Raw genomic sequence first — 24,281 nt, 5'->3', positions numbered from 1 at the left:
GCTCTGTGTGTCTAAACGCTCACAGCTTGCCGGCAAAACGGCCCAACATTCACCGAAACTGGCAGTGTAAAATGAGGACATTCAGGGCCTAGCTGACACCTCTGTCAGGGGGTCTGGAGGATCCTCCTCTTGCACTTTTTCTTGATGAGCAAGCTCTATTTTGAGGGGTTTTATGCACTCCGGTGTTTTATTTACATTAAAAGTACAAAAAAGATCCCAATATGAATCAATTGATTTTAATGGTTGGGGGGTCTCACAGGCTAGATGCCACTAAATCCTACACAGTAGCCAGTCGGCTTGTAGTGAAGTCCGCTGGTCAAGTCAAAACATTTTGTCATGTATGTTATTTCCTTTCTGTCGAGCTACACCCACAAACCATATCACCACACAGAAGAAAGTGTGCATGTACTCATGGACGAGACACTCGTGACAGAGCTGTAAACATTACAGCGTCCGCCTCGACTGAGGTGTGACGTCAGCTATCTCAGTGGTGCTAGGTGAGCTAGTAATAGAAGCACTTCCTTCTGAGCAGTGACACAGTTGGTGGGTGTAGTTCGGTAGAAAGTAAATAGTTCCTACATGAAACTGCTCACAGCAAGTTCTGTGGATTACCTTTTGAAACCGGGTTATGATTTCTAGAAGGAGACACTGATGTTGAGTTGCTCAAATGTATTTCTGTGGCCGAGTGCCGTCTAGTTCCATTATACTGGAGAGAATAATGATAAGAATAAACTTTATTTATTGGGCACTTCTATACAAATAAAACAGCACAAAGTGCTCTATAAAAGGGAACTACATGCTCTGAGTGCTTCACCTGAAAATAGACAGAATGAATATAAAACAGACAAACAAGGCAATTCAGGAAATAAAAATATAAATACAAATAAATACAAAAAATAAAACTAAAAAATAGATGAAAATAGAGAACACAGAATGCAGCAAAGCTCAAAGCACACATCTCTCACACCTAAGCTGTAACTGTAGAAAGGTGAGGTCCACCCAGAGTGCGGCGCCGACCTCCTCCTCTTTAAGACGAATTATTTGAAAGCTCCTGCAGCAGTTTATGTCACTGTGTGACCTCAGTGTTTTCTGCCGTGACCTTTTCTGTCCTCGGCTACATTAACAACATCTGTGTGTTTCACTTTAACACCTCGATGTCAACAGGTATAACAGGTATCTACAGGATGTTTGAGAAGTCCACTGTTGTTTTGAGTGCTGCGGGTTGTTTTTGACAAGTTTTCTTTTCACAGAATTTGACCGGGGCATCAGATAATCTGAAAATCTCTCCCCCGTCCCTCCTTCGCTCTGCGTTTGTTATCTCTCACAGTCGTTCTCACTTATCTTCACTTGTGCTGCTTTTCTCTGTTTCTTTTTTTTTTTTTTTTTTTTTGCGTTCTCACACTCACTCAAGCACATCCACACGGCACGGAAGGATTAGTTAACCCCTTAACCCTGTCCTCATTAGGGCACAGTCACACACACACACAACCGTAACTTCCTCTGTGTCTCGGAACATGAAGTTTCTTTTATGTGATGTAGTTTGACATGGAAATTAGAGACGCTGCCACTGCCTTCACGTCTCTGCCTCTCTGATCTTTGTGTGTGTGTGTGTGTGTGTGTGTGTGTGTGTGTGTGTGCGTGCGTGCGTGTGTGCGTGGATGCGTGTGTGTGTGTGTGTGTGAGAGAGAGACGCTGAGGGAAGACAGTGACAGGTCCCCCTTTGTTGAGGTTTGATTGCCGTCCTCTGAAGTTCAGACTGGTTTGTTAAAGTGACACTCAGGGGCTTCTGCGGCTGTCGGAGGAGCAGAGAGGAACACTCTGTGGGTGTGAGGCACCAGCGGGTTCTGCAGCTTCACAACGCACGCCGCTCAAACTCAAACAGACACAGGGGCGACACACCAAAGGCACCTGAGGAAGAGGGGGAATACCTGAGACTACGGCAGAGTAGAGACGCAGACAGAGTCGTGATGTAAATCCCTCCTGCTCCTCTGTGGTCTGACCTGAGAATGAAGTCGAGCTCAACTGGTTCTCACTCTGTGTGTGGTTTGATTGCCATGAAATACTCTCCATGTCCCTCGTTGAGTGAGACAGTATATTTGGGGTTCAGGATCCCACTCACTTTGAGTCAAATGTAAAATCAGAACAAGCACTCAAGTGTTGAATTTACATATTTTGCTGAGGTGAATTTTGATGACTTACACATTAACATGATTTTGTTTTAGGGAACTATTTTTGCGGAGGCACAGCAGCCAGCTGAAGCAGCCCTCACACCGCTTGACCTTGAAATTTGCTTAGTCCGTCTGTTGTATTTCAGAGCAGAGAGCACAGAGTGCACAGGTGGGAGGTGGGTTCAGATGAGGTGCTGAGCTGAGAACTGGGTTATTTCTGCATTTGTTGTATTGTTTTGAAAGGAAATTTTAATTGCATTCACCGGCCACTTTATTAGGTACACCTGTTCAACTGCTCCTTAAAGCAAATAGCTAATTATCCAATCAAGTGACAGCAACTCAATACATTTATTCATGTAGACATGGTGAAGACGAGCTGCTGAAGTTCAAACTGAGCATCAGAATGATGAAGAAAGGTGATTGAAGTGACTTTGAACGTGACATGGTTGTTGTTCTGAGTATTTACTGGGATTTTCAGCACAACCATCTCTAGGGTTTACAGAGGATGGTCCCAAAAAGAGAAAATATCCAGTGAGCCAAAATGCCTTGTTGATGCCAGAGGTCAGAGGAGAATGGCCAGACTGGTTCAAGATGATAGAAAGGCAACAGGAAGTCAAATAACCACTGGTTCCAACCAAGGTGTGCAGAAGAGCATCTCTGAAGCAACAACACCTTGTCCAACCTTGAAGCAGATGGGCTACAGCAGCAGAAGACCACACCAGGTGCCACTCCTGTCAGCTAACAACAGGAAACTGAGGCTACAATTCACACAGGTTTTCTCACCAAAACTGGACAATAGAAGATTGGAAAAACCACATTCAGATGGAAGCATGGATCCATCCTGCCTTGTATCAACGCTTCAGGCTGCTGCTGCTGGTGTAATGGTGTGGGGGAGATTTTCTTAGTACCAACTGAGCATGGTTTAAACACCACAGCCTACCTGAGTATTGTTGCTGAGCGTGTCCATCCCTTTATGACCACAGTGTACCCATCTTCTGATGGCTACTTCCAGCAGGATAACGCACCATGTCACAAAGCTCACATCATCTCAAAAATGACAGTGAGTTCACTGTACTCCAGTGGCCTCCACAGTCACCAGATCTCAGTCCAATAGAGCACCTTTGGGATGTGCTGGAACGGGAGATTCTCATCATGGATCAACTGTGTGATGTCATCATGTCAATATGGACCAACATCTCTGAGGAATGTTTCCAGCATCTTGTTGAATCTGTGGCACCAAGAATTAAAAAGGAGGTCCAACCTGGTACCAGCAAGGTGTTCCTAATAAAGTGGCTGGTGAATGTATATTATTTTACCTGTTGTTGTACTGCTACGGGCAGGGAGGAACAGCATTTTATTTTTTATGTATGTAAGTACTAAAGAAAATGACATGAGGAACACAAAGGCCCTGGATATATACACTGCGTAACTTAGCCAGAGGGAACTCAAATTCACTGAGTGCATTTTACTAACAAGAAACTCAATAAAAAATCTTACAGTAGCCTGAGGCTATACAACAATTGACCATAAACAGACTGCCAGACGCTGCTCTGGGTCAAAAGGCTCCCGGTCATTGTTGCATATTTGCATCACTGAAGCAAAATATTCGCAGGCAGGCATTTATTCATCATGCCCACGGTGTGTAAAGGCCTTTAATGCACTGACAGCAGGAACAGCAGTTAAACAATCTGCATTTATTTATAAATTAATGAGTGGTTGTTACAGTGTCTGATATTCATGGTTGCTTTATACTGTATGAAAAGATTCTCCCTCAGTTCTTTAAATCCCTGCAGCCATCTGAAGCTAGTTACATATGTTGATGAATCTGCAGCCTCTGATTTGAGAAGTGCCACATCTGAGCACAGTGACATCACACACAGCCATCCACTGTGTTTACCTACATTACATCACGTGCAAATGTCGCCAGCCTGCTACAGAATCGCCATTCACACCTTCACCCCTGAGCTGCAGCTGTAGGCACCCCGTCACTCTTTCTGCCGTGCTCATCCTCCTGTTTTTATCTCTGTATAAAGCCGTCCTCACGCTGACTCTGTGTTTGTGTACACAGGCCTTGTTGCAGGCGCACGACGTGGTGGCCCACGAGGTTTACAGCGACGAGGCTCTGAGGGTCACCCCTCCGCCCACCTCGCCATACCTGAACGGGGACTCCCCAGAGAGTGCCAACGGAGACATGGACCTGGAGAACGTCACCAGGGTGCGCCTGGTCCAGTTCCAGAAGAACACAGACGAGCCAATGGTAACGCAGCGTGACAGATGCACTGCACTCACTCGCACATGCACACTGAGATGGTGCCTTTTGTTAAGACTGTGTGCTCTGTATCATCACGCAGGGCATCACGCTGAAGATGAACGAGTCAAACCACTGCATCGTTGCGAGGATAATGCACGGAGGGATGATCCACAGACAAGGTACACTCTTACAACTGGCAATAAACAGATAGTTGGGATCTTTTGAAGTGGGGTTGGATGAGGTTCTTATCCATGGTCGGTATATTACCTGCAGTAGATGGAGGTTGGCAGGTCACCAGTTTGGAGAAGCAGGCTGTGGCAGTGTGCTGCTGTGGAGGGGGCAGATCTAAAATGTATTTTAGCCACCTAACAAGATCAATATCAGTTTAAGTGTACACTATATTTAGAATATTTTCACAACTTTACCTTCCCGTCAGACCACAGTTTCCGACATGAGTCTGGGGTCGTCACATCGCTCTCTTCACAGCCAGACTCCAGTGAGAAAAACAGTGATTTAAGCTCACTGAACACAGGAGCTGCTGGTCTACAGCTGCCTCAATTAGTCAGTTTGTTTGGGCTAAAATACGTTCTCTTGCTGACCCCTCCACAGCAGTATATTGCTTAGCTTCTGTGTCAGACTCCAGCCTACTTCTCCAAACTGGGGGCTTGTTGACTTACATCTACTGTATCTGATACACAGACTATGGATAAATACTTCAGACCATCTTCTTTAAAAAATCTGAAATATCTCTTTAATGCCGACACATTGATAAAGGGTGTTATATTACAAATGACTGCCTACAGGCTGTGTGACTCTATGAGAGGCATGCCTTGTAAATATTTGTAAAATAGTCAAATTTGCTGCTACAGACGAACAGCAGTTCTAGGTAAGTAGTATTTATTAAACACAGTCTGTTGTGATACCTGAAAGAATCAGTTTGACTATTTCATGTCTGGTGATTGACTTCTAATTCACACTGACAGCATCACAGGGTGTCTGTGTGTCCTTAAGAAGAGTCAAAATGTTTTAAGTTAAATTTTTATAAGTAGCAGGCCTTAAAAGTCATTAAATAGTCTTGAATTTATAGGTCATCTCATTCAGTTCTCCATATTTCAATTTCTTTTTGTCCAAACTTCAGCTGCGACGATTAATCGATGAGTTGTCAGCTATTAAATTAATGGCCTTGGGGCGTCGTGGCTTAGTGGTGGCTTGGTCCTTGCCGCAGCAGCCACAGGTTCGCCTCTAGCCTGCAGCCCTTTGCTGCATGTCGCGTCCTCTCTCTCTCACCCATTTCACGCCAAGTCTGTTCTATCATTAAAGGCCTGAAAAGCCCCCCCAAAAAATCTTTAAATTAATCGCCAGCAAATCTGATAACAGATTAATGGATTTGAGTAATTTTGTAAGACAAAAAAATCAAAATTCTCTGATTCCAGTTTCTTAAACGTGAATGTCAATTTCTGGTTTCTTTCCTTGTTTATAGTAATAATAATAATAATAATAATAATAATTTTATTTGTAAGCACTTTTAACAAATGCTCAAAGACACTACAGTTTTTTAAAAATCATAAAATAGAGCTTAGTCAGAATAAAACTCTAATTTAAAAAGGTGAGTTTTGAGCATGGTCTTGAATGTTGGGAGGTGTGTGCAGATACGGATGGGTTTGGGGAGTGAGTTCCAGAGGGAGGGGCAGCGATGGAGAAGGCCCTGTCCCCCTAAGTTTGGTGCTTGGTCCGTGCAGGTAGTGAGAAGAGATTTCCTTCGGATGAGAGGAGGTCGTAGGAGGGGGTGTGGTGGTGGAGTAGGTATGTGAGGTAGGAGGGGGCCTGGTTGTTGAGTGCTTTGTGTGTGAGGATGAGGATTTTGAACTGTGTGTGATAGGGAGCCAGTGTAGGTTTTGGAGGACGGGAGTGATGTGGTCTCGGGAGCGGGTGTGGGTGGACAAAACAAGATATTTGAGAACGTCATCTTGGGCTTCGGGAAACACTGGACATATTTCATCATTTTCTGACATTTTATAGACCAAACAACTCATCAACTAATGGAGTAATAAGTAACCAACAGATATATCTGCTATGACAATTATAGTTAGTTGCAGCCTTAGTTAAAATGAGTCGAGCTCTCTGTGTCAAAGTCTTTATTTCTGATGTTACAAATCTTTAAACCTACCGCTGAACCTCAGACTGTCTTTCTACCTGTTGGCAAAAAGCAGATTAACCTAACTCACACTTATAACCATATTCCTACAGATAGATAATTAATTTTATTCGTAACCTGTGCTCAAATAAGAAAAATATAACTTATCCAAAAATTTAAATATCTTTCAAAAGGCCTTCATATGCATTAAAGTTAAGTGTCAGATACCTGCAGACACCCTGTTTCATGGTGCTTATGATTTCATTTAATTAAAAAAAATAAAATAAAAAAAAAACATAGGGTTTTAGTTAAAATAAAACTTAAAATATTGTGTTATTGTCAGGGTGAATCTACAGGAAGCACAAACTCCTCCATTTTCACTTAAACAGGAGACCAGAGAAGTACAGGTTGCTAAGTGTGAGCACATGCATCCCCAGACACTCCAGCAGCTGCTTTATCTGCTCTTTTGGTTGAAGGCAACACTTGCTGTGTTTCTTTGTGACGGCAACATACTGTTAATTAATCCCCAGTTGATTTATCATGAGGTAATTAGAAAATCACCTCGATTACACAGGATGTTTTTCTCTGCTTTGGGGAGAAAAAAAGAGAAAGTAATGAAATATAACGAGGCTGTTTAATGAGGACGAAGGTCTGATTCCACGTATGTGTTTCTCCTCCTTCCTCTTGTTTCCTTTCAGGAACGTTGCATGTAGGAGACGAGATCAGGGAGATCAACAGCATCAGTGTGGCCAACCAGACTGTTGAGCAGCTGCAGAAGATGCTGGTGAGTGAGTGTGTGTGTTCATATGTTCATGACTAAGTCTGTTAGCACATGCTCAGTGTATCTCTACATTACTGTGTTAATCAGCTAAATGTCACATGCTTAAAGGGATAGTCCAGATCTTTTGAAGTGAGGTTGTATGTAGTCATAGACAGTATTTTTCATATAGTAGACGCCCCCAGTTTGGAGAAGCAGAGAAGCTTTACCCTGATGTCAGACATGATATCCAGTGGAGGAAAAAATGCTGTTATATCGCTGTCTTTATAACCAGACTCCAATGAGAAAAACAGTGATTTAATAAAGCTGAACACAGGAGCTGCTGGTCGACTGCTGCCTCTATCAGTTAGTTCATTTGTATTATTTTGTGACTTTGATGTTTACAAGAGTTAGTTCGGATTCACCGGAAGTCAGACAATAACACAAACTAAGTGAGGGTGCTTTCTGTTTGGTTCGGTTCAATCAAACTCAAATTCATTTGCCCCCTCAGTGCGGTTCGTTTGGGCAGGTGTGAACACAGCAATCACGCTCAGGTGTGCACCAAAACAACCGGACTGAGACCTTCTTGAAGAGGTGGTCTCAGTCCGGTTCCAAAGGAACTCTGGTGCGGTTGGTTTGTGGTGAGAAGGTGTTCCGACCTGGATGTGAAGCAACTGCAGTCACATGACACATTGTTTGGGTTAAACATGAGCATGTTACAGTCCTGGAGGATTATTAATGTGCACCTCCTCCTGTACTGCCTTAATATGCACATTCAGCACATCCAATGCATCAAAACATTGTTTTCTAGTTGGAGCCGCGCCTCGTTTTCAAACTGTATGGTTTGACTAAAATGAACAATGACAGCAATATAGTCCACGATGAGCAGCGCTAAAATCAACCTGCGTAGTTGTCCCTCCATTGTGACATTAGAAAGTGTCACATTTATCTTGCAAGTGTACTCTTCTTCAACGTTTGCTTTACTTCCTGGATTTTTCCCACATGGAAATTCTGACCAATCAAGAGCAGCTTTCTCACACAAGGCATTTGATCTGGTCCTCTTGTAAATGCTGCCGTGAGAACACGAACCAACTCTAGGCAATTATACAACTTTTGGAACAACAGGAGTCCCTGATTCAGACCAAAGGAGACGACTCTGTCTAGACAGCAGCCTAACTGATCGAAGCAGCTTCTGTATTCAGCGAGCTATAATGAGTGTTTTTGTCAATGGAGTCTGGCTTTGATGACAGTATAGATGGGAACTGCAGCATTAATGGCTTCCCCCACCGAAACAGGCTGTCTGACAGAAAGGTAAAGCAGTGAAAATACTCTCAATATAGCATACACTTAAACTGATGTTGAATTTTTTTTAGGTGAAACTGTTTTTTAGCTAGCAAAGATACATTTTGTTGCTGACCCTCATTAACAGCAGCACATAGCTTAGCTTCTGTGTTTACATTGACTCATACCTACATACAATCCCACCTCAAAAAATCAGAACTGTCCCTCTAAAAAGATAAGACAAAACTCACAGTATCTGTGTGTGTGTGTGTGTGTGTGTGTGTGTGTGTGTGTCCCCACAGAGGGAGATGCGAGGCAGCATCACCTTCAAAATAGTGCCAAGTTACCGGACGCAGGGCTCCTCGTGTGAGGTAACATCTCCTCTTCCTCCTCCTCTTTACTGCTGATTGTGAAGCTCCTGATCTGGTTACTAACTGCTCGCCTGGTTACTGAGTGTGTGTGTGTGTGTGTGTGTGTGTGTGTGTGTGTGTGTAACCAACATATGTAGTGTGTATGGGGTGTGCTGTGGTTGTGTGTATGTGTGTGTGTGTTTTGCTGTGTTTTGCTGGGGCTCTGATATTCAGCACACCAATTTCACAACCAAGATACCGGAACCACCCCCTCCCCTCTCCTCCCTCCGCCTCCTCTGGTCCAGGAATGAGCCACACCTCTCTGTGTGATCCCGTCCTGTATACACACTCACACACTACTGGGGTGGACACAATAACAGAAACACCTTACAGGTCAATATCAGTTAATCCAATTAAACCTTGTCTGTGTTACAAACCAATAAGACAGAACACGTGTAGACTGTAAAGACGACAAAGACAAATAAAGTTTAAGAAATTGAGACCAGTGCGCACGAGACAATAAAACAAAAATGTAATAACAATAGATGTGTAAGCTGTAATAACAGTAATCTCTGTACGCGGATGACTTTAGGCAGCTGGAGAAGATTTTATTATTGGAAGCATCCTGCTTTAAGTTTGTAGTCCAAGTAGTCTCGACAGATCACGTCTGTACACCAGTTAAACCGTCTGTGTGGAGAGGCAGATGATTGGCTGAAATTTCTATTAGTTTTTTAAATGTATCTGCATTCCTGTACAGATGTTTGTTTCTAGAGATTAGCCAAAATCACTAGCACACAGAAGAGGATGTCGTGGCTCAAGTATCTGCCGGCTGCACCGGATCTCCCAAATTATTGGCCATCGTCTTGGCCAAAAAATCTCCATCCATTCATCATGCTGAATTGGCCCAAAAAGAAAAGCCAGCTAGGGTGACAGGCGCTCACCGATGGCCTAATGCGGACCGTCGCCTTGCTGTGTCAGTGCCTAAAAGCTGATGGAGTCCGAGATTCGAGTTACAGTAATAGTAGTACAACAGAATAGAGCAAAATAATCATATCTAAAATATAAAAATAACGCACACAAAGGATTAGAATGAGGAGCTGTAGACTTGATTGTAGAAAACAAGTGTCACACTCTGGCTCCATGTGCATTTATTTTATTTTGATGACGCTGAATTTCGTTGAAGACAAAGGCCAAAACGCAGTGTGACACTTGCTTTCTACAATCAAAAGAATCATGTTGCCATTTTTTCGACAGACATTGCAATGTGAGTCACAAATTTAGCAGGAATTTCATTTTTGCATTTTGTTTTTACTGAAGAAAAAAAAATATAAAAATGATGCTGATGTAATTTTTGCAGCGATCTGTACCAAAAAACATGTTCTCTAAAATCTGGAAATTATTTGTAAGCTGAGACGTCTCTTAAGCACCACAAAGCTTCATTTCTAATAGTTTGTTGTGGCACATTTTATCCGCAGCTCCAGCAGTTTGTGTATTGCTCTCCTCGGTTTATTACGACTTCAATAATACTTTGATTAATTGTGCAGCCCTAAAACAGAGTAAAATAAAAACTGGAAAAAGAGAAGTGTACTAAAAAGACAAAACAGCAATAAAATGATGACAATAAAATAGATTTCACAACTATAATAATAATTTTAAAATAGTTAAAGTAAAGCTGGACTAAATACTAGATAAAATATAATAAAAAGATGAAACAAAGACAAAATCAACGAGTGATAAAAATAAGATTTATAATAGAATATCTCTACAATTAGAAGTCTGTTAAAGCTCATAACTTTTGTTAAAACTGACACACACGGAGCAGATTAATTTGATAAAGCAAAATAAACTCATAAATGATGAAGACATGCAGAATATGAAAGACACAAAACAACCATCAACCGATTTTACAGCGAACACCTTTATTGTTTGGGTTTAGTCTCGCGGCTCTCATCAACTGCGCTCCAGCAGCAAATACACTCTTCCTGCCCAGCACAAACAGCTGAGAGACAAAGTCAGACACTAAGTAATGATTTATATAAAATAGAATTATTTGTATTTATACAGCACCTTTAAAGCAAAGAGCACTCCAGCTGAGGGAAAGTCCAAAAACCAGATACCGAGTTCTAAAAGCAGCAAAAAAAAAAAAGCAGAAACAATCAGTCACAAAAACAATGTCAGCAAACCAAGACTAGATGGGAGGAGATCTGTGAATCAAAGCTTCACTGCCCTGTGTCGTGGACTCTGAAGCAGCTGAAAGGGTTAAACCAGCTGATCCGAGAGGTCTTTGTGGACAGAAGGGAATTCACTAATGTAATCTGGCACCTGGCCACGTTGAGCCTCGTATGTAATTACTTACATTATTTTAAAAAAGACATTTGGAAAGCAGAGCTAAGAGTCTAAAAGTGGGATGACAGGGTTATTGTGGTTTTCCTTATTTGGGTTAAAACTCAGTGACAGCTGAGGTCAGCTGCTGCTGCACAACACGGCTTTTATTTTGGGGAGTTGTACACGCAAACCACAGCAACTGCAGTTTTTAGCTGAAGACAGAGAAAAGACGACTGAATATAACTCCATAGATTACCAGATTGATCGTCAAAATAATTTATGAATTATCAGTTAATGCACAAAGGTGATTTGTCACTTCATTTGTCATTTATTGTTTTGTTGAAAAGCTCTCTGTGGTCATGATTTCCGCTTATAAAACTTCACATTTCAGTTTCCATCTCAGCTTCTTTCCCTTGAGTTAAAACTATATTATTATTATATTTGAGCTCATCTCTTAAATCATTTCATAAAACATTTATTACATTTAAATGTCTGCCCTGTTGGTTGTGCAGCACACACTGGCTGCTCTGTGGGATGTTCAGTCCCTGAGCTGTGGCAGTGTGTGTTAGCGATGACCTCATGGTCTCTCAGACGAGTATCTGATGTTAGTCTGCCGCCCCCCTGTGGTGCTGTAAGGACGTGCAGGCTGGAGGGCAGCTGATGATGATGTCTCCCATGTCTTGTTGACGCATTTCATTACGTCAACGCTGTGGTGGGTCTCTATTGTGCTCTACAGATTCACCCTCTCATCGCCTCTGGTCGTTGCCCACAAATGTGTGACTGTATGTGTGTGTGAGATGTGTGTGTGTGTGTGTGTGTGTGTGGTGGCTGTGCGCTGCTGACCTGTGTGTCTTATTTCAGAAAGAGTCCCCCACCACCTCCAGGCAGTCCCCTGCCAATGGCCACTCCAGCATTAACAGTTCTATCTTGGTAAGGACCCCCCCACCCCCAGAAACCCCCCTCAGACAGACCCACAGTCATTTCTCTCTCCTCTCCCCGGTGCGTCTCATCTGTCACGTTCATGTGTCGTGGTATTTTTACATGTCCGTGTCTCTCCGACAGTTTTACAATGGCTCGTGTTTATTTTGTGATTGTCCCAGTAGCAGTAGACGTAGCAGTAGGCGGGTTGCAGCGTACTCTCCCTGCTCATGCTTCATGCTCGTGTTTGAGCCAAAGGCCCCCGTGTCCGATATCTCAGTTAACAAATTGGTGTGCCTCATAACGCCTGCTGCGTGCTGTGCCTCACTGCTGACACAACACACCGGGCCTCCTGTGGTCACGGTGGCACAGGGGACACACTCCGGGCTCCCGCCGTGCATTACACTAAAAACCTAATCAGGTTGTGCAGCTCCTTTGTTTCTGTGCCAAGGCTCCAGACAGACACTGTGGTGGTGCTGATGCTGCAGCTGCTTTGCTTGCTCTCTGCTTGCTTGGTTGCTCCACGGCCAGATCTGCTTTAACAGATGAGAATTACTCTGTTCTCTCCTCCTCTCTCTCTCGAGCAGTAGCTAGATCGCAGATGAATGCATGCATGGTTTAAAGTTCTCTAAATGATATCTGAATGTTGTTGTTTTATTTTTGTTTAACCATGTTTCTCTGTCGTCGATGCTTCACTCCCACAGGACCTGCCGTCCACCATTCAGCCCAAAGGTCGACAGGTGAATAACAGTCACTCACTCACCTGTACTCACTAGCTCCTTACACAACGCTTGCATCCCTTCCCTTTATACACAAGTGTGTGTCTCGACTTCCCCTCTTTGTTCTGCTTCACAAAACTCATCAGTGTAATTTGGATTAATTCATAAGATAGCTGTTTGTTTAGTCTGGCTGTGCGGCCGACGTCTGACCTCTTTTTAAACTGTTAAAAAAAAAGATTTTGAATTCTGGGCCTGCACCAAATTTTTATACTTTATCCCAAAATGGTCTGCAGCTGTTGAGCTGTTAGCAGACCAAAGAGAGGAGCAGACAGAATGCATCTGGATTCAAATTAAACTTTGTTATGAGGGTGTTTTGGGAAATTATATTTTATTGATTTAGAGAACACAATGCTTCCTTCAAATGCACGAGGAGAACAGTCAGAGCGGCATTAATGCAGATGCATCGGTCTGTCTGTGAACATCCAGCTGGTGAAGGAAGACGAGAGGTCTCAGACCAGTTGTGTCACTGACAACACACACACACACACACATCTGTGTGATCCTTCTCTCCTCACCTGTACGCTTTAACAAACACACCTCCACAGACAAAACAGAAATCACACTGCAGTGGTCACTTGATGTTGGACATCTACAGAGTGCATGAAGATGTCCCGCACCAGTCCTGTGATTAGTTGCTTGGTCCTAGAGGTCTTCATAGGTCTTCATAATTTGGACCCAGTGTGAAACAGACCTGCAAATTTTCAAAAACAGAGACCTGATCCAGAACGGATCCGAGCAGAGTTAGAACCAGTCTGATATAGAACTATTGACGATCCAAAACACAAGTAGGGTGTGCCGTGTGATCCGAGTTTGTGGAACGTATACTTTGGTGGGACCTCCCAGCTCCACCCTCAGAAATGGTCATTTCTAGCTCCAAAAAAACCAAGATGGCGACAGCTGAAATGCTGAACTTAAGGCTTCAGATCGGTAGTTTACATGCCAATGGGTGACCCCAACGGTGGCTACGTTCACTTCTTTGTTACAATCTATCACAAATACTCATATTTCAGCAGCTGGTAGCAGAGGATGTTTGACTTTAGAAGTGTAGCAATAATTTGATTACCAGCTAAAAATAGATCTTTATAATAAAAACTAAGACGAAATCAATGTTTCGTTTTTGTTGACGAGTCGAGATGAGGTGAGACAACAACGTTCATGGTGGACTATCAGACATTGAAAGCCGAGAATGGCCGTGCTTGTAATTACCCTCGAATGCTGCATGAGCAACAGGCTGGTGAACTCCAGCAAATAGTTGGTGCCAGGATGTTTGGCTAGCCAGCAGTGTCAGCCATTGGTGCGAGTTGTGAGCTGTAAATCAGCAGTTGATAATCAGCTGTGGATGCTCCAACATCTTGTCCAAATATGGTCACTTTTAGCCCCAAAAAACCAAGATGACAACAGCTGAGATGCCAAACTTGAAGCTTCAAATTGCTAGTTTACATACGAGTGGGTGACGTCAGCGGTGACTACGTGCACTTTCTTTTTACAGTCTATTGCAAATACTTGGCAGCTGTTATCAGAGGATGTTTGGCTTTAAAAGTGTAGCAATAATTTGATTATAAAAATAGTTGATGATTAATTTTTTAACATATATTCAGGTATTAGATTTACTGCGATAGAATGTGACCCTATTATAACTGATTTGTTCCCAGTCAGACTCATTTCTCAAGTCAGGTCTCTGCTACTATAAACTCAGAGCACCTATGAAGACCTCTACTCAGTTTTCTTTCACTGGCGTTAAGCTAATACACTAAATCAATATAAGTGACCAATTTAGTGTCATCAGCCCGACAGTGCAGCACTTCACTCCCTTCACTTATATCTGTATGTGTGGTAATAATGGCACAGGCATTGTAGAGCCCTGCAGAGATCCACAGATCACCCTAAACACTGATCCCGCGTCAGACATGAACTCATGAGCAACCTCAAGCCAACTGAAGCTTTGTGTCCACATAACAATCCTCCATAATTGTCACCTCACCCCATCTCAGTGTCTTTATGTGTCAGTAATCCAACATGACTCACCCCAACATGACTCACCCCAACATCACACCATCTCTTTTAACGTGGCATCAAAGGATCTTGTGACGGATGCTGCCAGCAGGGGGCGGTAGAGTCCACAACAGACCACCTGACACCACAGAGCTTGATCTCAGCACCATTAAAGTGACTCAGAGTTTATAATCTGTCTGACGGGAGGCAAATATTTAGAAAGTCTTACGAGGGTAAGACTGCGCTCTGTCGCTCCTAAAGAGGAGTTGTACCTCCTTGTCCTGTCTCACCACCATCATCAACCCCCCCCAACCTTTGTCCCCTCCACCAACCCTGGCCGCCATGCTGTTGTTTAGACATTGCATAGCCGTTTTGCTGCATGATGTGTGTGATGCTTTCAAATCCTAGATTGTATCCAGACCTCCAATCAAGGACAAAATGTCTGTGAAGGTAAGAGACAGCCTCTCCCACCCCCCTAAAAAAGAAACCAAAAAACCCCTCTACACTTTAGTCCTGACACTTGAACCAGCTGACTCTCACACAGCCTGTAAATCAGCGACAAACGGCTGTGTGGTTAAAAATGGAATAAAGAAGGATAATGACTGTTGTTTTGAACTAATGGACACATAAACAATGCCTGTGCCGAAATTACCAGCGTGTTGAGAGGCTCATTAAAAGCCCAGCAGTGTCTGGGTTTATCTCACTGGAGGAAGCCCTTCTTTGGAAACACGTTTCCAACCTGGCAACCACAGCACCACCCTCCCACCCCCGCCAAAAGACCACTGCTCATTACTTCACTTCTAGCTGCCACAATATGCCAAAGTCTACCATCCAGCCACTCTTATCTTCCTCTCTATCCCCACGCATCACTCACTTCTTTCAGTTGACACACCACTGCCCATTTTGGAAATCCCAACACCACCACCCCTCTCCATGCCTCAGCTCACTCGTTTGACATCAGTGCCTTTCCTCACAGATCTACGTGAGGGCTCAGTTTGAATACGACCCCTCCAAAGATGAACTCATCCCCTGCAAGGAGGCCGGCATTCGCTTCCAGGTGGGCGACATCATCCAGATCATCTCCAAGGACGACCACAACTGGTGGCAGGGCAAGCTGGAGAACACGAAAAACGGCACGGCGGGTCTCATCCCGTCGCCAGAGCTGCAGGAGTGGTGAGAGGAAAAAACACACATACAGGCATTCGTCCCTTAGTGAAGTAGATTTATCTTTAACATGTCCAGGCGCAAAAGTCACTTCCTGGGTGAAACGACATTAATTTACTGTTTTCAATATGGCTGGAGTGCAGAATTCAGACAGACGACAGTTTGTATCATATTTTTATGACATATTATGACTTTTATATGATGTTTTTTCTGACATATTTTATTACTTTTATGCCGAGCTGAGAGGCACCACAGTGGCACTGTGGCCACAGTTGAGAGACGCCTCCCTCGACTTGCTGTCAACCAAGTGTGCATGGTTTGTTGACAGCAGCTCAGCAGCCTTAAAGCTGTTTTTGGTGAAACACCACAGTCTACTTCTTTGTATTTTTATTCATTTTATGAAATTACTTTCGGGAAGGAGGTTACAATTTTGTCCTTTTTGAAATCAGAGAAACCAAAATACACTCTTTACTTAGTCGAGGGAGTCTCTTAACTGCCACTTTGGTTCCACTCAGCTCAGCAGCTACGTGACGTTGCCACTCACTGCCACTGTCAGTAACCGCACTCACTGTCTCTCAGCTTGTTCTCTCCCCTCTCCAGTTAACTCTTTTTGTAGCTTAGCTCTCCTCAAAATGTATTTTTAGATCGGCAAGAGCACGTCAAAATTCTCTAGGTTGGTGCTCAGTTTCTTTACCGAGGGCAGAGGTGTCCAAACTACACTGCCTGGCCAAAAAAAAAGTCGCCACCTGGATTTAACTAAGCAAATAGGTACGAGCCTCCTATTGGATAATTACTGCATGGGCGATTATCTTTCAGCTGGCAACAAGTTATTTAACCCCAACTGGTGCAATGAGTTGCTTCTCATTTCCTAAACAACCATGTCGAAAGACACATCCCGTGGTCGTGGAAAAGATGTTAGTCTGTTTGAGAAGGGTCAAATCATTGGCATGCATCAAGCAGAGAAAACATCTAAGGAGATTGCAGAAACTACTAAAATTGGGTTAAGAACTGTCCAACGCATTATTAAAAACTGGAAGGATAGTGGGGACCCATCGTCTTCAAGGAAGAAATGTGGCCGGAAAAAAATCCTCAATGATCGTGATCAGCAATCACTTAAACGTTTGGTGAGATCAAATCGAAGAAAAACAACAGTAGAACTCAGGGCTATGTTTAATAGTGAAAGTAAGAGCATTTCCACACGCACAATGCGAAGGGAACTCAAGGGATTGGGACTGAACAGCTGTGTAGCCTTAAGAAAACCACTAATCAGTGAGGCTAACCGGAAAAAAAGGCTTCAATTTGCTAGGGAGCATAAAGATTGGACTCTGGAGCAATGGAAGAAGGTCATGTGGTCTGATGAGTCCAGATTTACCCTGTTCCAGAGTGATGGGCGCATCAGGGTAAGAAGAGAGGCAGATGAAGTGATGCACCCATCATGCCTAGTGCCTACTGTACAAGCCTGTGGGGGCAGTGTTATGATCTGGGGTTGCTGCAGTTGGTCAGGTCTAGGTTCAGCAACAGTATGTGCTCAAAGAATGAGGTCAGCTGACTACCTGAATATACTGAATGACCAGGTTATTCCATCAATGGATTTTTTCTTCCCTGATGGCACGGGCATATTCCAAGATGACAATGCCAGGATTCATCGGGCTCAAATTGTGAAAGACTGGTTCAGGGAGCATGAGACATCATTTTCACACATGGATTGGCCACCACAGAGTCCAGACCTTAACCCCATTGAGAATCTTTGGGATGTGCTGGAGAAGGCTTTGCGCAGCGGTCAGACTCTACCATCATCAATGCAAGATCTTGGTGAAAAATTAATGCAACACTGGATGGAAATAAATCTTGTGACATTGCAGAAGCTTATCGAAACAATGCCACAGCAAATGCGTGCCGTAATCAAAGCTAAAGGCGGTCCAACGAAATATCAGAGTGTATGACCTTTTTTTTTGGTGGTGACTTTTTTTTTGGCCAGGCAGTGTATTTTTGAAGTTAAAAAAAAAATCACATATAAATGACTTCTTTCCACTGCTCCTGAGAGTGGTGACCCTCGCTCTTCACTGTGTGCTTCTTTGTTGTGGCCATGTCTGCTGCTACCCACTCCTTCTACCCTCACTCGTGAACAAGACCCTGAAACACTTGAACTCCCTCACTTTAGGCAGTAACTGGTCCATCTTTGTCCCAACCCTCACCTATGGTCATGAGCAGAGTTTCCCCCGCGAGGTGTCTGGGCTCAGCCTTAGAGATAGAGGGAGGAGCTCAGACATCTGGAGGGAGCTCGGAGTAGAGCCGCTGCTCCTTTGTGTCGAAAGGGGTCAGTTGAGGTGGTTCAGCATCTGATCAGGATCCTCCTGGGCGCCTCCTGTTAGAGGCGTTCTGGGCACGTCCCACTGGTAGGAGGCCCCGGGGCAGAACACACTGGAGGGATTACATATCTCATCTGGTCTGGGAACTCCTCAGGATCCTCCAGGAGGAGCTGGAAAGTGTTGCTGGGAAGAGAAATGTCTGGGTTGCTTTGCTCAGCCTGCTGGCCCCGCAACCTTTCCCCAGATAAGCAGATGAAAATGGATGGATGTTTTCCATCTGTTACTGAAAACACATTACTTCTGCTTTGATGCTGCAAATCGTATGATTGTCCTGCTGTTATAAGGTTTAAAAAATGCAAAGTGATCTTGCTTGATGAACCAATATTGTGTAAATCATAAAGTATATTTTGAAAGACAAGCTGAGGGCTGTTTAGACTCTGTCTGCAGGCAACAGTTCTCCAGGCCAGACTTTGGATACGACTGACCTAGGGCATTACACAGCTGCTAACGCCAGCTAGCTGATGTCACCTACTTGTCAGACAAGTTGGGTGGCCCCTGGCAGACGCAGCAGAACATTATCCCTTCCTGTTTGTTGTAACGCACCCAGTCAAATTCATCGCTCCAGCTGTCTGCGAGTAATGAGTGGCACATTACATGAAGACACGCAGTACTTTTTTTTTTTGTGTATGACTTTTAACTTGTCCGGTGGGGCAAGTATATTTATTTTCACTTGTCCTGGACAAGCAGACAAGCCTTAAAGTTGATCCCTGGGTAAAAAGTCAAGGTTACAGAGCAACTATTCCCTCATATCTAGAGTCCCTCTGCTCAACACTAAACTAACACTGACTGTCTGTGTGTCTGTGGCAGGCGGGTGGCGTGTATAGCCATGGAGAAGACCAAGCAGGAGCAGCAGGCCAGCTGCACCTGGTTTGGCAAGAAGAAGAAACAGTACAAAGACAAGTATTTGGCAAAGCACAACGCAGGTACAGCATGCACACACACACACACACACACATACACATTCATAATCACATGCATGTGCACACAGAGCAACATGCTGCAGACATTCCAGTGCATGCATGCATGCATGAATGTGTGGGCTGGTGAGTGTGTGTCTGTGCGTGTGTCTGTAGGTGGGACTGGTGTGTAACAGGATCTGGTCACTTTCATCTCCAGTAGCAGAGTCACGGCCAGGAACGACAGTCAAAGCTGCCAGTGAGGCAGAAATCTTATACGAGCACAGAGGCGATTTAGAGAAACGTGGGCCGCTCGTTAACACAGACGGCAAATCTCTGCATTCAGACATCGTTTAAAATCACGTGCATGTGTGCTAAAGTATCTCATTATTTGTGTCTTCAGTGAACACGTGGTATCAAATACAGTATCAGACACAGTTTATGTTTAGCGGCATCTGGGCATCGATGTAGCACATACTGTAGATGCACCTCTCAAATATCACAGCCATGTGTCTGGCTGTGTGACCAGGCCAGTGTTGTGGGGCAAAAACTCATCACGTGTGTTTGAGACTCGAGCTGTGACTGTTGAGTTAACACAGGAGACAGGAAGGGGCGGGGGAGGAGTGAGAGTTAAGTGCTGAGACAGAGCAAGTTTTTCTTTACTGTTAGTTTTGACGCCAAATAGATTTTGTAGAGGTGCAAAAAGCTGCGGCTTCAGCCTTCACCTTGTTGTGTCTGTTGTTGTATAAATGTGTTGTATTCTTATCTGATGACTGGCTGGGAATGATTGCCTTGAAATGTTTCGCCAAATTGTTTGTGCATAATTACTGTCAGCACAACATTTTGAGACAGGCGATGAGAGAGGAACAAAAAAAATCACAACCCAATCACTTAAAAAAATGTTAATGTTGGCAATTATGTCATTATGTTGCAGATATGTTTCAACAACATGGTGGTTAACGTCATTAGATTTAGGCACCAAAATCACTTGGTTAAGACCGTTTCGGTGTTTGCAATGTATTGTGGGACCCCTGGGGGAGGATCCAGATCTCAGTGTGGGAACCACCAGAACAAGTTATTGGAGACTTTAGTGTGAAGGGTTGAGGGAGGAGATGAAACACGTGTGTGTACTCAGAGCAGCTTCACACCTTCTGTACAGTATGTGCACCGAGCACCAGGTGTGTATGGTCGCACGTGCACTTGTCAGCATACGTCGTGTCTATATCAGGAGCAAAATCTATACATTACCTTCCAAATGAGCCCAGTGAGGAGGAGCAGAGATTTAAAGTCACACTGCAGCTGGGACCAGAGCCAGGGGGAGAAACGCCCCTTCAGCTCAGCACCTGTAGAGACAAACCAGCTCCCAACAGACTGTTTGAGCGCAGAGAGGAGAAGAGTTCTGGGTGACAAGTTATATGTCGCATCAGTGGCGGCTGCTGGTCTTTCAAACAGGGGAAGCTCACTTTAAGTTTACATCATAAACTTTGTCATATTGTAGCGAGGCAGTAACTTACACAAGGAACATTTAATTGAAGCCGTTTTTGAACCACACTCATGCCACAGAACCACAGCAACACACACCTCAAAGATTTTCAGATGGGTTTGAAAATGAGCTGTAGCGCTTATGGAAATAAGGAACTCCGGACGACACTCGCAAATATCCGCATGGGACTGAGCTCGAAATGCGAAGCGCTGTCAATCACAAAGGGGTTCAGCCTTTTAGACAATTCCTCCAATCATCATGCAGACACCAAGCGTCCTCTCCCGCCTACCGCTCCATCAGGTCCCCGGGAAGCTGAGCCTCCCTGGAAGTGACGATTTTGTCGCATTTATCCAATGACCATCTCGCTTTGCTGCATGAAAAAACCCTGCTCAGCGCTGTCTCATAGGAATGCTTGGAGGCTCCGCGTCCACCGTGCTGACACGAGAATGTATGACAGGGGAGGTCGCGTTTGAAAACTGGTGATAAACAGCTGATGTTTGAACGTCATACTCATGATGTTAAACTCATCCTAGCGCACGTTTAATGCAATGTAAATTCTTATTTTCTATAAATTTATAGTGCATATTTGACAATTTCTTCTATGAAATTTTAGAGGAAGTTCAGCCTCCCTTGTTGTCTCAGAGCAATCGCCCCTGCGTCACATGTTCTTCTCACAAGATGATGGGATGATATTTTTGTGTGCAGTATGTTTGGGTGTGTGTGCATCTGAGTATCCAGTTGAAAAGCATGTCTGTCAGACCGTCCATGGACACCTTTGCTGACTCACGTCCAGTTAAAAGGAACTGTCTTTATATTTTAAAGCATGCACCTCACAACATTATAGTTATATAGCTATAAAAGCATGAACGCATGGAGTCGCCTGCATTTATTCATTACTGTTTAAACTGAAGACAATGACTTCCTTCATCCCCCATTTTATCGTCAACAGTTCATGTTTAACTCTTGAATCTCATGGTGTCATTCAGTGTCCATCAGTGCTAACTAAGGGTTGAACACAGGGCATCGAGAGTCTGGTATTTCCAGTTCTCATCAAAATCTATTTCCTACACCCAAGAAAAAATAGCTGTGAGAACCAAGGATTTAACTGTTGTACTCACCGAAACAAAAACACCTTCTACAAAACACATCTGCGCCACCACTAAATGTCATAGCCAAATAACTCCAGCCTCACGTTATTGCAGTGGTGATTACTTTAATGCTAAAACAGCAGCTGTGAGGCAAAATATTTTTCAGACTAAGTGTGAATGAAGTAGAAACTACGCAGGTGATCCAACAAGATTTAATCAAACAGGCCTCCATCCCTGAATCAGAGTGCAGAGCAGCATCAGGTGCATAAGATATTAACATTAGTGCTGAACATCTCAGAGCAACACTTTCAAACAACAAACTCTAATGGCTGCATACAACAGCTTTTCCTTCACTGCACTCAGTGTTAACCAGGACCAGGTGTCAAACCTCAATACTGCAGAGTACCGACCCAAATGTTCCTACATTAGACGTGTTTACTTACTTTATAATCAAATTATAGTTTCTGATCTGAGTCAGAAAACATTTTACTTTATTTAATCTATGGCAGATTTCTTTATTAAACACTGATGTAATGAGCAGTTTTTGCATAATTTGAGTACTGAAAAATAAGATGTATTGTATAAATGTATAAATAAGATTATGTTCCCCGGGCGCATTAGCTATTGTTTTGGTATCGATACAGAAATTCACATTTCATGTTAGCTTTTTAATCTAAAATGTTCAGATGGTAAACAGCTCAGGTAATAAGCTCAGTTCATCACTGTTACCTTACAGCCGTTAAAGAATACTTCACCCACAAAATGATGATTTGTATACGTTGAATTCATTAAGAAAACTTTGTTTTTCTTGCATGCCTCCACAGCGAACAAAGAATCCAAAACAATGCGAACATTGTTGATGAATTGAAGAAAAAGGGGGACTGTGTTAAACAACAGCAAAACTAAATCAAAACATCAGTTTGCTATGAATAACAGGCCCTGAGCATGTGTACGTATGACCTCTGCTTGAGCAGAGTTCAAACACAGGCGCACACCCAGACAGGCACCTCGTCCGTGTAACTGCATGTTTTAAACTGTAATAATTCAGCAGAAATACTTTGTGAAGTACTGAGCGTACGACTGGACGAATGAGGCTTAGATTATACTGCACGAGCTGTGTGAGACTTTGCAAACAGAAGTTTTATGTAGTTTTGCCGTTGTTAAATACCATTTGCTTTAATTCAGTCAATGAAACAATCAGTCAAACAATGTTTGCCTTTTTTTGGATTCTTCGTTCACCGTGTTGGTGTGTGGAAAAAAGACTTAAGCTCCCAACAACTGTCGTTATTGTTTCCACCTCAAAGATTAAATCTTACTATGTGTTGGAACGAAAACCATCAAATTACAAAATTGTAATAAACACAAATTTCAGATTAATTATTTGCTGTTTAAAGTCGATCTCAAATTCACAGCACAAATCCTGGTTCTCCCTCTCCGGCCCTGACTGATCCCAGTGTGTCTGAGACTCTGCAGTGCTGCTGGTGTTTGTCATCACCATCAGCAGATCCTCTGCAGAGTCCGCACCACGTCTCACACAGTGACGTTTCACCAGTCGGTGTGATTTTACCCTTCAGCAGCAGCAACAACAACAGCACACTGTGTATTTCCATCTCCATTGTTGGCGCTGTGCTGCACAGCTGCCCAGCTGTTGTATCTTGCTGTTTGTGTGTAACATTTTGTAATTCTGCTGTTGTAACCGAACCATGTTATGACCCCTCCTGTTCATCTCTCTCGCTTTCTCCTACTGAACGGCCTCTGTGCATGTAAGTAACAACCAGTGACAGCAACCAGCTCCTCCTCTCTCTTCTTCTTCTTCTTCTTCTCTCTGTTTATTTGATTAACCCTGTAGATTAAATCAGCTGTCACTGCCACTGCTTCAGTTTTGCTTCTGTTGATTGGATCATAAAACAACAGAAGGCTGAGACAAAACTGAAACATGTAGTTTAGTGTGTGTGTGTGTGTGTGTGTGTGTTTCAGACACTGTGTGCTGTGATGTTCATCTTAACCCATTTTTAATCCACGTTTGGTTGAATGTGCTCATCAGCAGAGCCAGACGACAGTAAACAGTCTCTGGCATTAACTAACATACTCAGTCGATACAGTTTCTTCCCTCACTCTGTGCAGCTTCAAACAATTCTCACCGTCGGTCTGCAGCCGCCTGTTGCATCAGAGAACCCAGTGACTGGTGGGTATTGTATTTCCCCAGTCAGCGCCCTGAGATGGTGGCTGTGCGGAGGCTCATGTTACAGAGGCTGAGAACACATTGTACAGTGAGCAGCTCTGCTCCAACATGTGATACACTCTGCACAACAGACAACCTGCAATT

General features: G+C 43.6%; 1 protein-coding gene across 21 annotated transcripts in view; it reads left to right on the top strand.

The window, feature by feature from the left end:
• Positions 1–24,281, top strand: part of caska (calcium/calmodulin-dependent serine protein kinase a) — a 207,718-nt gene that overhangs the window by 176,001 nt on the left and 7,436 nt on the right. For 7 of the 21 annotated variants that reach the window (XM_033618127.2, XM_033618117.2, XM_033618114.2 and 4 more), the window contains 9 exons: positions 4,237–4,425; positions 4,520–4,598; positions 7,252–7,337; positions 8,894–8,962; positions 12,128–12,196; positions 12,889–12,924; positions 15,364–15,405; positions 15,932–16,128; positions 19,296–19,411. In XM_033618127.2, the coding sequence (XP_033474018.1) occupies positions 4,237–4,425; positions 4,520–4,598; positions 7,252–7,337; positions 8,894–8,962; positions 12,128–12,196; positions 12,889–12,924; positions 15,364–15,405; positions 15,932–16,128; positions 19,296–19,411 (883 nt within the window). The remainder of the gene's footprint in view (positions 1–4,236; positions 4,426–4,519; positions 4,599–7,251; positions 7,338–8,893; positions 8,963–12,127; positions 12,197–12,888; positions 12,925–15,363; positions 15,406–15,931; positions 16,129–19,295; positions 19,412–24,281) is intronic. The other 14 variants (XM_078174720.1, XM_033618122.2, XM_078174717.1 and 11 more) reach the window with 3 other exon arrangements.

The sequence above is a fragment of the Epinephelus lanceolatus genome, chromosome 14 (genome assembly GCF_041903045.1).
Source record: "Epinephelus lanceolatus isolate andai-2023 chromosome 14, ASM4190304v1, whole genome shotgun sequence".
NCBI classification, from domain to species: Eukaryota; Metazoa; Chordata; class Actinopteri; order Perciformes; family Serranidae; genus Epinephelus; species Epinephelus lanceolatus.
The sequence above is the reverse complement of the archived record's forward strand: the minus strand, read 5'-3'. Positions and strand labels throughout refer to the sequence as shown.